At 36.2% G+C, this 15,883-nt stretch overlaps 1 protein-coding gene across 2 annotated transcripts in view; it reads left to right on the forward strand.

Annotated features, from left to right (window-relative positions):
• The first annotated feature begins 229 nt into the window (after window positions 1–229).
• Window positions 230–15,883, forward strand: part of NETO2 (neuropilin (NRP) and tolloid (TLL)-like 2) — a 50,565-nt gene continuing 34,911 nt past the window's right edge. The window contains exons 1-5 of one of the 2 annotated variants that reach the window (XM_012002452.1): window positions 230–282; window positions 2,885–3,025; window positions 3,678–3,926; window positions 9,380–9,403; window positions 9,508–9,635. In XM_012002452.1, coding sequence (XP_011857842.1) covers window positions 3,854–3,926; window positions 9,380–9,403; window positions 9,508–9,635 — 225 coding nt within the window. In that variant the 5' untranslated portion in view covers window positions 230–282; window positions 2,885–3,025; window positions 3,678–3,853. Of the gene's footprint in view, window positions 283–2,884; window positions 3,026–3,677; window positions 3,927–9,379; window positions 9,404–9,485; window positions 9,636–15,883 lie in introns of those variants that run through there. The other variant, XM_012002453.1, reaches the window with a different exon arrangement.

Consider the following 15,883-nt stretch of genomic DNA (forward strand, 5'->3'; position numbering starts at 1 on the left):
GCTTGTATAAATGAGTACAAAACCACTTGTCTTTTCTTGGGTTATCTTAAGGGTTAGGTAGCAAATCAGAGCATTACATTTAATGCCTAAAAATCTTGATAGTGAATTTTACTAATAAATAGTGATTTTAGTTCATCTTTTTTTGTCATCTGATTTTCTTTATTGACTTAGTAAAATGTAGTATAGATTCAATTTCATAACTTTTCTTCTCTGTTATTTCTCTAGTGTTGTTAATAACAGTACTGGTAGTGGAAGGGATTGCTGTGGCCCAAAAAACCCAAGGTAAAGTACTTACATTGGTGACTTACTGCATGTTTAAGACAATGGAATGGCTTATTTGAAAGGATTGCAACTTTTGGGTACTATTTCCATAATCCCTTTGGGGTGTTCCAGTGACCTAAGGCTTTCTGTCAACCCATCAGCCTCAATTTTACTGGGTTTAGCTGCAGTTAACTAGAGTAAATTGTCAGCATAAAGTCTTGCCCTGATAAATTTGAAAAATTGACATCACTGGTAGCTCCTAGCATACTGTGTATTATGTCCAAAAATTAAATGAGATTTATATTTTATCACTAAGCAAAAATAAAAGTCCCTTTTTCTAATTTAAACAAATGAAACACTTCAATTAATATCTTACTCAAAGTCCTTTGGTCCTGTTCTTTTGTCTTGATTTATGATTGATGATTAGCTAGTGTGATTGTTTTTTTTGAGCCAGATTTTTATGTCTGAATTTAGTACATTTCCAGTGTAACCTTGTTTGTTTTTTATTTTCATCTAAGTAATACATACACGTGATAAAAATCAAAGCATTCCTAAAAAGTTAGTTAGCAAAAATGAGTTCCCCATCTTGCCCTACTTAACTTCCTGCTCCATGGAAATAATCACTCTTAGCTGATTCTTTTGGCATTTCCCTTCCTTTCTCTAAATGACATGCTGTGTTGCTACTTGGTTATTTCAGTTTTAGAAATTAGATAATGATTTTTCACCGTGGAAGATAAGAATTTAGCTCTTTCACGCACCTACTGTCCACTCCATCCATATATGAGTGTTCTTGTACCTTGCATTTGTACCACCCTTCTCAACACAGTTCTGTCATAATTCCGGTTAACTCAGTATTCAGGATTTACATTAAGTCACTCATTCAGCTGAATTTTGTCTTTAGGAAGTTTTCTTTTTTTTTTTTTTTCTGTTTTAATTTTTAAAATTCCCTTTCCTCCGTTTTCTCTCTTCTGCCTTTTCAGGAATTCTATTATTTTACTTGGTTATGGCCCTCTTGGTTTTTGTTTCTAGCTCTTCTGCTTTCCATCTTTTTGCTCCACATTCTCTGAGACTTCCTCAACTTTACCTCTAAACCAGGAGTTAGAACACTTTTTCTGTGGATCAGATCGAAAGTATTTAAGGCACTGTAGGCCCTACAGTCTCTGAAGCAACTCTTCGAATTCCTTGACTCTTCTGTCCTGGAACAAAAGCACACAAATGATGGGCATGGGTATATTCCAGTAAAACTTTATTTACAGCAGGCTCCAGGTTATGTTTGGAACAGGGTCATAGTTTGCTGAACTCTGCTCTAAACATTCTGCTGATTTTTGCATTTCTTCTGTCTTTGGAAGCTTTTTTTGGTTCTGTTTTCTGAATATAATATTCTGTTTGTACACTTTGTTTTTGTCTTGTGGATTTACTTTTCTTTCTCAGGATATTAAATGATTATTTTGTGGTGGTGGTGGTGTTTAAATATTTTTCTTGCATAGTCTTTATCTTCTCAGAGTTGCTTTTCTCCAGTTTTTTTTTAATTAATTAATTATTTATTTATATTAGTGATTTTCCTCCAATGTCTGGTGATCCTTGAGGGTTCATATTTTAAGAGGGACACTAAAAACTGATCATTAACTGTCTGCAGGTGTGGGCAAGGATCAGTTACTGGCTCTTACTGTTGACAGATCTGACATTGGGGAACTCCTGCGTCTGCATCAAGCCTTTCCTAGGGGCTGTTTGGATTCACAGAGAAGAATCTTTTCTTTTCCTGCTTAAAGGCTCAATATCTGATCAGGAGGCCTTTGTGGGAGTTCAGCAGGAAATGAAGGCTGGAACATATGCTAACATTCACTCATCTCCCTGTTTTCCTTCTCAGCTGTGCCTGGTGTCCCCTAGTCCAGTAACCCTGTTTTACCTTCTCCAAAGAAATCACCTTTAGTGTTCTGATGTGGTTGTAGAGCTGCTAGATTTGTGGAGGAGGAAAGGGTACTGAAAATCCAACTCATTCTAAACAAACTTTTAACTAGCCTTGTGTTTTTAAAAAGCCCAGTTTCACTCACCACCCCCCCACCCAACTTCCTGGTACAGCCAGTTGTTACTGCTATATCTACCCCTCTGTATTTAAGAGTTTATATCCTTTTAAAAATGCTTTTATTGTTGTTTAAGTGGAGTTTGAGGAAGGAGCAGAGGTAAGTGCATGTGTTTAGTCTACAATCTTCAACTAAAATCCCTCTGTAACCTTTGAATCTTCTTTCACTGTTGTGTTAATCTAAGTATGAGGGCCCCATCTCAGAGATCAGTTCCTGGGATACCTTCATTTTTAGGTTAGAACTGAATTGTATTGCATCTTACTGACTTAGCAGGTTCCCCCATACGGTTTTGCCCTTTGTTAAGTGCGTATAAGCCCTTTATTTCCCTGTTATTTTACACGGCAAACTTGTCCTCTCCCAGCAAGTTTTCCCTCCCTCTCTTTCACTTCTATACTCAATTTATTGTGCTAAATTTGACAGTGGTTCTTACAAAATTTTATATATGTAGCATAGAGTGAGCAGTTGTTTAGAAACTGGTGGGGAAAGAGAAAAATGATTCTCTTTTGCTGTAACCAGTGTTTTAAATGCCGTTTTTCCCTAAGATGGACAAAATATTGGAATCAAGCACATTCCTGCAACCCAGTGTGGCATTTGGGTTCGAACCAGCAATGGAGGTCATTTCGCTTCACCAAATTATCCTGACTCATATCCACCAAACAAGGAGTGTATCTACATTTTGGAAGGTATTTGACCAATTTATTTTCTTGGATTAATTTTTACTTTATTGTAAAACTAAATACGTTGGTAAAATGACCTATGTAAACCAGTTTGAATGAGATTTAAACATGTATTTGAATTAAACTATAGTAATGATAAGTATTTCTGCGTATCGAATACATTTACAAGATACTAGCAGAAATGTTAGGGAAAGTTTGAATCTCCCAAGTATAATTCAACTAGGTACATTAGTATGTATGAAAAACTTCTTTGATAAGAAACTTAAACTTACTGGCATCCCTTATAAGGCTTAATTCAAATTTATGTCCACATAAGTGAGTTCCTTTCATTTCTTCTGTTTATTTTTCTGTGTATTGTGGTACATTGTATCTTGAACTAAGTAAGTATTAGCTTCTTGACTCTTCAGTTTGAATCACTCAAAAATATTTAATTTAGTAGATAGCATGTGCCAAAGGAAAAGATTACTATACTTCTACAGAGTAGCATTATTTTTATTGTAAGATACAACATTTATCATGACTTGTATAGCAATTCTCACTAAAACCTTTGTCTATGAAGCAGTTAGCAGAACAGTTGTTCTGCTTTTCTCATTTGTGTCAATACATTTATATTTTTTCTTGTTTGTGTTGCCCTGATTTGCTTACTCTTATTTTCTAGCTGCTCCACGTCAAAGAATAGAGTTGACCTTTGATGAACATTATTATATAGAACCATCATTTGAGTGTCGGTTTGATCACTTGGAAGTTCGAGATGGGCCATTTGGTTTCTCTCCTCTTATAGATCGTTACTGTGGTGTGAAAAGCCCTCCATTAATTAGATCAACAGGGAGATTCATGTGGATTAAGTTTAGTTCTGATGAAGAGCTTGAAGGACTGGGATTTCGAGCAAAATACTCATTTATTCCAGGTAAAGAATAAGTTATCTTTTAAGTGGTTGGGCATCTCACTCTAACTCTGATTTTAGAATCTTAAGGTTAGAAAAGAGATTAATTTGGTCAAGTTAATCAAGATTTTAAATAAATTAGCAAAGTCAAAGGGAAATTAGTCCATGAACAAATAAGAAGTTAATGGAAATTGGACATAGAAACGTATCACTTGAAATTTGAAGCATATCAGAGATGGTGCCACATTTTCTTAGATTTTTTTCTGTCTTATAGCACATGCTCAGCCTAACATTTAAAATATATTTAAAAATGAATACAGTTTTAAAAATAATTCAACAAATTGTCTTGTTTTCAGAATTTCCACAAAAATTGTTTTGTATTATTTTTCTCATTTAGCTGTTATAATTAACCACTCAACTGAATAAATACTCTAGAATATATTGAGCAATAGAAAGAACATTGCTCTGCACTTGGATGTCAAAAATCTGAGTTTGAATTCTTTCTCTGCCTCCTAATAGCTATGAGACTATTAAGCACAGAATTATGCCTGAGATTTACCACTAGTAAAATGGGAATGCCTGCTGTATTAGTTTACTGATGCTGCCATAACTAATTACCTCAAATTTGGCCACTTAAAACAGCAGAAACTGATTTTCTTGCATTTGGGGAGACCAGAAGTCCAAAATTGAACAGGGCCTCATTCCCTTTAGGAACCTGGGGGAGAATCTGGTCTTTGCTTCTTGCAGCCTCCAGTGGGTGCCCCAGCTTTGCTGGGCTGTGGCCACATCACTTCAGTCTCAGCCTCCCTCTTCACAGCTCTTTCTACTCTTTTCAAGATCCTTAACCTAATGGTATCTTTTACCTTGTAATATTACTCTTTTTAAAAACTATATATGTATATACACACACACACACACACACATATATATATATGCACCCTACTACTCACAGGTTATGGGGATTCCAGTGTGTGTATACTGGGGGGCTACTGTACCATCAGCCTCCTCCACCTTGTTACCTGCCTCACAGTAGGTGAGAACACTCTGAGAACTGTAAAGCCCTGTCCATTATGGCACGTACATATCCCTAATGCAGAAACACAGAGGTGTGCAAGTTACTGTTCCTGTCTTCACCAAGCTTACACACTAACGATATGAAAAAATAACAGTAAAACAACTGTATGAACTTTTTGCTTTTATTTATTTTTCATGCAAGAAATTTAATTGGAAAAAATTAAAACATTGAAATGAAAAGAAAATATCCATAATTCTTCCACCCTGTATATGAAATCAGTGTTAACAATTTGGTGTATATCCCTTCCAGTGTTTTTCTGTATCTGTTTCTTTTGTTTGTTATACAAGATTGGGATTATGGTACACATATAACTTTATTATCTGCTTTTTTGCCTGAAAAACATAAACAACCTTTTTTTCCCTGTCAGTACTCATGTAGGAAATTTTAAGCTTTGCTTCAGTATATATCTGCTCTTTTTAAATTTTTTTTCTATAATCCCCATAGCCAAACAAGTATTTATTTGCTCAATGCCAAAAGGATATTTCCAAAAAGTAAAATTTGTCTAATAGACTTTATTTTTTAGAACAGTTTTAGGTTCCCAGCAAAATTACACAGGAAGTAGAGTCACCATAAGCCTCCTGCCTCCCTTTCCATCAGCATCTTTCATGAGAGTGGTGCATTTGTTACCAATGATGAGCCAACATCCATGCATCATTATTACCCAAAGCCTATAGTCTATAGTTGACATTAGGGTTCACTCGTGGTAGGGTGTGCTCTGTGGGTTTTGACAAATGCATGATGACATGTATCCGCCCTTACAGAACCATACAGGACAGTCCCACTGCCCTAACAGTCCCCCGTACTCTGCCTCTTCATCCTTCCCTTTCCCCAAACCATTGGCAATCGCTGTTCTCTTCAGTATCTCCCTAGTCTTGGTATTTCCAGAATGTCATGTAACTGGAATCATACAGTATGGAGCCTTTTCCAGTTAGCAGTATGCATATAAGTTTCCTCCATGTCTTTTTGTGGCTTGATAGCTCATTTTTCACACCAAATAATACTTCATTGTCTAGATGTACCATGGGCTGTATATCCATTCTACTGAAGGACATCTTGGTTGCTTCCACATTTTAGCAATTATGAATAAAGGTGCTATTCATGTGCAGGTTTTTGTGTGGACATGAGTTAATTCATTTGAGTAAATTCTAATACATGCCACAACATGGATGAACCTTGAAACATTATGCTAAATAAGATAAGCCAGAAGCAAAAACACAAATATGACTCCATTTATATACGGTATCTAAAGTAGTAACATTCATTGAAACAGAAAGTGGAATGGTTATCAGGGTTTGTGGGGGAAGGGGGAAGGGGAGTTAATGTTTAATGGGTGTAGACTTTCAGCTTGGGATGATTAAAAATTCTGAAAATAAAAAAATGGTGATGGTTGTACAACATTGTAAATATGCTTAATGCCACTGAATTGTAAACTTAAAAATGGTGGAGCCAGGCGTGTGGTGCACACTTGTCATCCCAGCTACTCAGGAGGCTGAGGCTGGAGGATTGCTTGAGCCCAGAATTTCGAAGTTATAGTGAGCTATGGTTGCACCACCGCACTCCAGCCTGGGTGACAGAGCAACACCCTGTCTCTTAAAAAAGAGCAACATTATGAATTTTATGTTATGTATAATTTACCACAATTAAAAAGTAGTAGTGGCCGGGTGCGGTGGCTTACATCTGTAATCCCAGCACTTTGAGAGGCTGAGGTGGGTGGATCACATGAGGTCAGGAATTTGAGACCAGCCTGGCCAACATGGCAAAATCCCATCTCTACTGAAAATACAATTAGCTGGGTGTGGTGGTGCATGTCTGTAATCCCACCCACTTGGGAGGCTGAGGCAGGAGAATCGCTTGAACTTGGGAGGTGGAGGTTGCAGAGAGCCAAGATTACACCACTGTACTCCAGCCTGGGCAACAGAGCAAGAATCTGTCTCAAAAAAAAACTAGTAGCTAGTAAGCTGTTTTTTCACAGTGGCAGGGAAAAGAAAGATACACAGGATACCCTGCCTTGTGAAATAGTCCACAGGAGTTTGAGAACCAATAGTTTATATCAAAATGACTGATTGGATTAAATTGGTTAGGTGTTTTATTTTTATTAACTAAATCAACTGACTGAAGTAGTTGAAGCAGTGTCATGAAGACACAATAGATGATGACTGTACATAAGTTTAGACTACTTGACAGAAAAAGACATCCAAAGAATACACTTATTTGAATAGTGTTTTTAAATATTTAAAAACAAAATCAGCCAACTTCATATGTAAAGATACTTACTTTGGAGTCAAGTAGCTCTTTTTCCTCTATTCATGTTATAGATCATGAGAGCAACTTTAAATGGCCTATAGTTAAAATATAGACAAAGTATAACAAAATGCTTAGGATTTCTAGAGTTTATCACCTTTCATTTGCATTTTATATGCTTCACAGTTTTGATAGACATTATATTTAATTTTGTGTTAATGACAGTAATGTCAGGAGGATTATATAATATTTTACAGATGAGGAAACTGAGTCAGAGATTAAGTGATTTTCTTAGTTCATAGAATGGCAAATCCAGGACTAGATTGCAATTCACTAGGCAATACTTCCTACTCTTCTCATGTCACCTTTATAATGTGGGTGAGGTCACATTGAAGAAAAGCCTTATTAAAAAAAGTCCACAATTTTATCACTAAAAGAGAAGGCCAACACATGTCAAAATAAATAGGCAATGCATAATTAGCTAAATATATCTCTGTCTAATGTTATTTCAAGTCATGTTAATAAAATAAGTTTTGTCTAGGAGTTGGTAATTCTGGAAGAAACCTATTAACAATGGTGAGAAGTTCGTATTTTTTTAATGAAATTCTCTAAGCTATTGGTGATATTTACTGAGGCAGAGGCTCTTAATGGGTTGTTAGTTCCTGGATGTAACTGGGATAATTATGGACATTTTAATGTGATAATGACAATATCCTAGATTTCTGGAATACATGTGAACTAGTTCTGATTAATTTGCCAGACAGTTCCTGTGATTCCCCTCCGCCATGCTGTTTAAGATTTCAATTTCTCTTTGACATTTCTCTGCAAAAGAGCCGAAACGTCTGTTGTCCTCTTTTAGCAAGGACAAGTTTTGTTTATAAAGTTCAAAAAGAACAGTTGCTAAAATATATTCTACATAAGCTAATAATTTTTTTCCTCTTTTTAAAATATGTAATTTGATGACTTCCTAAAGTGTCCGGAATTAAAGACAACAGTTTTAACAGGAATTGAGGCTCTAGTTGTACACAATTAAATTGTGAATTGAAATAGATTTTCCAGGCCAAGTGCGGTGGCTCACACCTGTAATCCCAGCACTTTGAGAGGCCGAGGTGGGCGGATCACGAGGTCAGGAGTTTGAGACCAGCCTGACCAACATAGTGAAACCGTGTCTCTACTAAAAATATGAAAAATTAGCTGGGCGTGTTGTGGGCACCTGTAATCCCAGCTACTTGGGAGGCTGAGGCAGGAGAATCGCTAGAACCCAGGAGGCAGAGGTTGCAGTGAGCAGAGATCAAGCCATTGCACTCCAGCCTGGGCAACAGTGTGAAACTCTATCTCAAAAAAAAAAAACAAAACCAAAAGTAAAGAAATAGATTTTCCAGAAATCTTGAGACATTTTAGACTACCCAGCAATTTTTTTTTTATTCTGGCAGTTGGATATATACACAGGTTCTATCTGAACTTTAAAATAATTGTTTAAAGATACCTGTGTTTGTAATTTCTAAAAATTTATTTTTATTGTGGTAAAATATCCATAACAAAATTTACCCTTTAACCTTTTTTTTTTTTTTTTTTTTAAAGACTCATTTTGTCACCTAGGCTGGAGGGCAATGGCACTCTCTCTGCTCACTGCATTCTCAACCTCCTGGGCTCAAAAGTTCCTCCCAGGTCAGCTTCCCAAGTTGCTGGGACTACAGGCATGAGCCACCATGCCCAGCTCTGTTTAACCATTTTTAAGTGTGTAATTCAGTGGCATTAAGTACATTCACAGTATTACGCAAGCATCACCACCATCCATGCCAAAGTTTAGAAGACAAATTTTAACATGCTTCAGGAGAAGGGAACTTCATTCCTTTTTAAGGCCGAATAATATTCTATTATATTGTATATGTGATGTTCTGTTTACCTGTTCAGCTCTGATAGCTGATGTGAGTTTTCAAGTAGCATAAATAAATTATTCACTATGGAATCAAAAATATAAATGTGATTAAATAAATGTCGATCCTGTAAGTGAGCTCATAAATGAGCAATGATGTGTCGTTTTCACCAATGAAAGCTTCTCTTAGCTTGCTATGAAATGGAGCATTAGATGTAATGTAAGACATCAAAGCTTAAAGTAACTATCTCAGTACCAATGACTTTCTTCTTTTTTCTGTTGCAGATCCAGATTTTACTTACCTAGGAGGTATTTTAAATCCCATTCCAGGTTTAGTATATTACCACTTGTTCCTCTTGGCATTTTTGATCAGTCTTATGTTCCCTTGAACACCTTTCATGTATTCCTTCTAGATTGTCAGTTTGAGCTCTCGGGAGCTGATGGAATAGTGCGCTCTAGTCAGGTAGAACAAGAGGAGAAAACAAAACCAGGCCAAGCCGTTGATTGCATCTGGACCATTAAAGCCACTCCAAAAGCTAAGGTATTATTATGTGTTGAGTCTCTTCAGAGAAGAATATCATGATAAGGCATGATTTGCAAAATATGTTATTTTGGTTTGTGAAAATATTTATTGACTACATAAACTGATATTGCAACTTTTTAAAAATGTATTTTATTTCGCCTTATTGGCACCTACTAAGATCCCAGCATTATTATAGTTAAATAAACTGGAATTCCTGAAATTATTCAGGAATATTACGTGTATATTAAGATTCTCAATTATAAAAGATTAAGATTCTTAAGACCTGTCAGTTCCCAATTGGTAGGTGTGCATATTGATCAGCATGATTATAGATTCATTAACATCTTTATGAGGAAAATAGGCCACAAGAGGTGAAAGTGTGTTCTCAAAAGTTACAGAGTTGGTCGTAACAATCTAAAAACGAAACCCAAATGTGTCAAGTCTGTTCTTACCCTGCTGTCCTCTGCTACTCATGGGGCGCTTTTATTGGAAAGAACTGCAGGGAAGGATGTTTTTAAATAACTCCAACAGATTGAGATTGGATACTGACTACTTCTGCATTTAATTTATACTTCTAGGAATATCAACAGAGTTAAAATTATATTTAATGTGTATTATGTAAAAAGAGGGAAAAGAGGAGAGAGGGTGGGAAAACATACCTCTCAAGAATCATGAAAATCAGATTTAAAGATTGGGTAATATGATAGATAAAGTAACCTGAAAACCCATCTGCTAGAAGACACATGGAAACATTGGGTAAAATATGACAAATAATTATTTTAAAAGCATATGTGTAAGCTCCAGGAAGGAGAAAAAGAGGGTAATGCTTATGGGTGAGAAATGAAGAGACAGAACTATAAATTAATAAATTGAAATTGATGTTACAAATGCCCCTGGCTGATTTTCATAACCTGTTACGGCACAGGGGTAGACATACTGAGAGCTTCCTTTTAATTCCCATACTGAGAAAAGAAGAGTCCTGGGGTTCACATGGCCTTTATGAGACTCACATGAAGCTGGAGCCCTCAAAGGGTGGCAACTCACATGAAAGCATGTATTAGAAAAAATGTTTCACTGCCACATGCTGATGACAAAGAAGCTTGTTTTTCTGGGTTTAGTCTCAGGGTGAGGTTGGGGGTGAGGCTGGGGTCTCCCCTAGCTTTATACTTAGAAACCCTGCCTTTATTAGGGTTTGAGAAATGGATTTACATTCCCTGCTCAACCCAGGAGTCACTAAGTCCAAAAACTAACAAAATGGTCCTGGGTGCATTAAACCTTTGAGTCACCTGGCAAAAATAAATCTAAAAGTCACCAAGAAAGCTGCAGGGTTGGCATGGATGAAACACTGCTGCAGGTCAGCTCACAGCCCCCAGATTCTGAAACCCCTATGCTCACAGCCCACCATGGGTACGAGTTCACCAACATAACAAACAGGAAGGAGTTCCTTAGATCCCCAAGAACTTGAGTGTTTCACATATCCTCCAAGAAGGAAACAGAGATGAGAAAGAAAAATGACCACGTCCATTTTTAAAATAACCAAATAGGAGGTCTATAAGTTAAAAGTGGCTATTAAAAAGATGTATCTGAGGAAATTACCCAGAGCGTATTGCTGGAAGAGGTGGCAGTTTATTAGGATTTTTCATAACTGATACTCTGTAGTGTGTAAGTAAGCCTGATGCCCAGGTCTTCACGCACACACGTGATGTGCGCCTCCCTCCAGCCTTGTTACCATGTCGGCACATTGCCTATCTGATGTGAAAAGGAAAAAAAAGAAAATTTCAAGAACTGATAAAAAGCATGACACAGGGTGACTCCCAAGCAGGAAAAAAAAATTTAAGTGACACTGACATTGTACCCCACAGACAAGGAGAAAAGTTTTTAAACAACAGAGAAAATAGTCTACAAAAGGATGCTATTAAGATTGACACCAGAATTATCAATAGCAAAATAGAAGCCCGAGACAATAGAATAATGTCTTCATAGTGTTAAGAGTGTTCATTGTCATTTAAGACTGAAGGCAGTGGCAGAGATGCGGGGATGATTAATGAGTACAAAAGTATAATTAGATAGAATTAATACCTGGTATTTGATAGCACAACAGAGTGACTACAGTCAACAATTTATTGTACAGTTTAAGCGTAATTGGGTCATTTGTAACACATGATAAATACTTGAGATGATGGATCCCCCATTTATCCTGATGTAATTATGTACTGTATGCCTATATCATGATATCTCAGGCACCCCATAAATACATATATCTATTATATACCCGTAAAAATAAAAAATAAAAGAATGAGGGCAAAATTAAGGTGTTTCTCTGCAAAATAATACATGAATTAAATGCTACAGTTAAAATCCAAATATATCTTGTTTACAGGATAATTACAGGAAGTTTTGAAAATACAAAACTAGGAAAGAACAGACAAATGTCAAAAAAGAGCTGATGTAACTATTAAAACAGAAATCAATAATGTCACTATCTCACTAGATAAATCTCAGGTATTAATGTAGCCTTAAAATGCATAAAACATAGATTGCTGATTGTCAAGGAAAATCGACAAATCCACAACACAGTCGGTAATTTTTTTTTTTTTACTTCTTAGTAATTCACAGGTCAAGCATACACAAAGTTAATATGGCTCAAAAGATTTAAATAACACAGTATGTGCTTAATGGACATGGTATCTTGCTTCCAACATCCAGAGAATAGGCATTCTCTACTAGCATTCATAAAACATTTATCAAAACAGATACATGTGCTCAGCTAACAAAGGAAGTCTGAACGTATATGCAGAGCATCCTATGGCAAAAATGCAATTAAACCAAGAATCAGCAACCAAAGATTACTTTAAAACTCCATATGTTTGGAAATATAATAATATACCACTTAGTAATTTGTAAGACACAGAAGAAATCAGTGTGAAAATTTGAATACATTTAAAATGCATTAATGAAAATACTACATATAAAAAAACTGTGGGGTACAGCTAAAACCGTACTTTGAGAAAAAAGACTGAAATTTAGTTAAGACTCCAGAAGTTAAAAGAAAAATCCAAAGAAAGAGCAATCATAAAACAGAAATTTTTTTAAAAAATGAAGATACAAAAAGAATAAATCAATGAGGCCCGACATGGGCTCTTTGTAAAAGGTAACAACAGGCAGACTTCTGCCAAGATTGATCTAGAAAAAAAAGACATAAATAGTCCAGGCACAGTGGCTCATGCCTGTAATCCCAGCACTTTGGGAGGCAGTGGCGTGCGGATCACGAGATCAGGAGATCAAGACCATCCTGGTGGCGTGCGGATCACGAGGTCAGGAGATCAAGACGGGTTTAGTGAACTCCGTCTCTACTAAAAGTACAAAAAATTATCTGGGCATGATGGCGGGCGCCTGTAGTCCCAGCTACTGGGGAGGCTAAGGCAGGAGAATGGCGTGAACCCAGGAGGCGGAGCTTGCGGTGAGCCGAGTTCATGCCACTGCACTCCAGCCTGGGCAACAGTGCAAGACTCTGTCTCAAAAAAAAAGAAAAAGAAAAAAAAAGACATAAATAATATTAGAAATGGAAAAGTTATAAATCAGCTACAGCAAGGCTTTAAAACTATTATGAGACAAATCAACTAGAAAGTAGACCTGCCGAACAAGAGAGGAAAGAAACTGTGTTTCTTTAATAAATAAATGACAATGGGGGGAAAGGAAAAATAAGAATCTATAGATTAAAAGAGATATAAAAGTCAAGTGAACTTACTGATTCAGACAAACTGTAAATGGAGAGAACTGATGACATTAAGAGGCGTGTAGAAGTTTGAACACTGGTATTTAATATTAAGTTATTCATTTGTTTCATTTGATAATAGGATAAAGGTTATTAAGTGGCTTTAGTGATACAGAAATGTTTACAGATGTAATGATTTAATGTCTGAGATTTGTCTCTAGTATGTAAGAGTTAGAAGTGAGGAAAGACAGATAAGATTGGCTAGGTTATAATTACTGAAGTTGGAAGCTAGATACACAGATATATTTTGTCTGTTTTTGCATATTTTGAAATTTTAATAAATGTTTTAGACTATCATAAGAGAATATTATAAATAATGATTTGTCAGTAGATTTGTAAAGGGTATAAATGGTGATGTTTGGAGAGTATGGAGGGAATCCCTGTTTTTTTCTCTCTTAATCAGAATTCACAACAGGTTAGGAGACTAAAATTCTAAGGAACACTTGTCTTTCTGGCCAGAGGAACTAGATACAAGAGACCATGTTGTCATCTGGAGAATATGAAGGAAGTCTTGGAGAGGAGAGAGCTAGAGCAGGGAAGCACTAATGCAGGCTTTCCTTCTGAGGTGCCTGCGTGTGGAACAGATCCAGGGAAACGTGGCAGCAGTGTTAGGAACCACGTTACAGTATAAACCACCTCTAAGTCCCTGAGTGGGTCACACACTGGGCAAGCCTACCCAGCACAGCAAGGTCTTTGAACATTGGGACCACCACCCAAACAAAGAGAGACAGAATTTGCAGTCTGAACGCAACTTAGTTGTCTGCAGAACCAAAACAAATAACAAAAAACGACATCCTCCAGGGATTTTTAACAGGATCCAAGTCACACAGCATAAGATTTAAAATGTCCAAGATACAATGAAAAATTACAGAGAACTAGGAAAATCTGGTTAATTTTTAATGAAAGGCAATCAATAGATCCCAACCCTAACCCAAATATTAAGAACTATCCAAAAATCTTTTTTTAATTAAAAAAAAATGTTTTTAATAGAAATGGGGTCTCACAGTGTTGCCTAGGCTGGTCTCAAACTCCTGAGCTCAAGTGATCCTCCTGCCTCAACCTTCCAAAGTGCTAGGATTACAGGTGTTAGCCACCATGCCCAGCCAGAATTATCAAAAATTCTAAAGCAATGATAGAACCATGCTTCATGAGATAGCAGTAAACACTCTCAGAGTAGGAAAATAGGACTCAGCAGAGAAATAAAATAATTTTTTAAGTGAAAAATTTAGAAGTAAAAGAAAAATCTGAATTTTTAACAGATAATCACTGTATGGGCTCAATAGAAAAATGGAGAAAATAGAAAGTCACTGAACCTGAAGATGAGTCAGTAGAAATTATCCAATCTGAAGTACAGAGGAGAAAAGATTGAAAACAAAGTAATTGAAAACTGTCCATGGGACAGTTTCAAAGGGCCTGTCATTTGTGGTGTTTAAGTCCTAGCGGCAGAAGAGATTGACACAGAATAAATATTTGAAGAAAATTGCTAAAAAGCCCCAAACTTGATGAAGGACATATATCTAGAGATTTAAGGAGCTCAGTGAACACCAAATAGGATAAACAAAAAAAGCAATACCTGCACACATCAAAATCAAATTACTTGAAATCAAAAATTGAGATCTTGAGGTCTACCAGAGAAAAATGATGCATCTTGTATAAGGGAGCAGTGATTTGAATGACTATTTTTTCTCTTTAGAAATGATGGAAGCCAAAGGTAGTGGATCAGAATCTTCACATGCTCGGATGGGCAGTAAGGGGAACTGTGAAGTCCAAATTTTATACCCTGCAAAACTTCTTTCAAGAATGATAAAACTAAGAGAATTTATCACCTATGCACTTGCTATAAAGGAAGTTATTTAGATAAAATAAATGATACTAGAAAAAATCTTGAAACTTCATGACTAAAGGGAAACGAATGGTAAATATCTGGGTAAATTTCAACTATTTTACCAGTATCAGGAATGAAAGAGAGGATATCACTACAGACCCTACCAATGTTAAAAGGAGTAAGAAAATACAAGGAACAGCTCTATGCCAGAAAATCAGATGACTTTGATGAAATGGGTAAATCTCTTGAGCTACACAACTGCCCAAACATATCGCAGTAGAAATACACAACCCAAATCATCCTATGCTTATTCAAAAATGAATTAATAAACATCTTCTAACAAAGAAAACTCTAGGCCTAGATGGGTTCACTGGCAAATTGTACCAAACATTCAAGGAAGATATAATGCCAATTCTTTAGTATCGTCCAGGAAATGAAAGAGCAGGGAACATTTCTAAACTTACTTTGTAAGACAAGCATTACCCTGATACCAACGGACAAAGAGATATTATAAGGAAACTATTGATCAGTATTCGTCAAGAAAATAGATGCAAAAATTTCAATAAAATATTAGCAAATCTAATTCAGCAATATAAAAAAATACATAATAGTAAAGCGTGGTTTATCAGGAATGCAAGTCTGGTTCAACATTTGAAAAATCAATGT

Source organism: Mandrillus leucophaeus, unplaced genomic scaffold, assembly GCF_000951045.1.
Source record: "Mandrillus leucophaeus isolate KB7577 unplaced genomic scaffold, Mleu.le_1.0 Scaffold689, whole genome shotgun sequence".
In the NCBI taxonomy this organism is placed as follows: Eukaryota; Metazoa; Chordata; class Mammalia; order Primates; family Cercopithecidae; genus Mandrillus; species Mandrillus leucophaeus.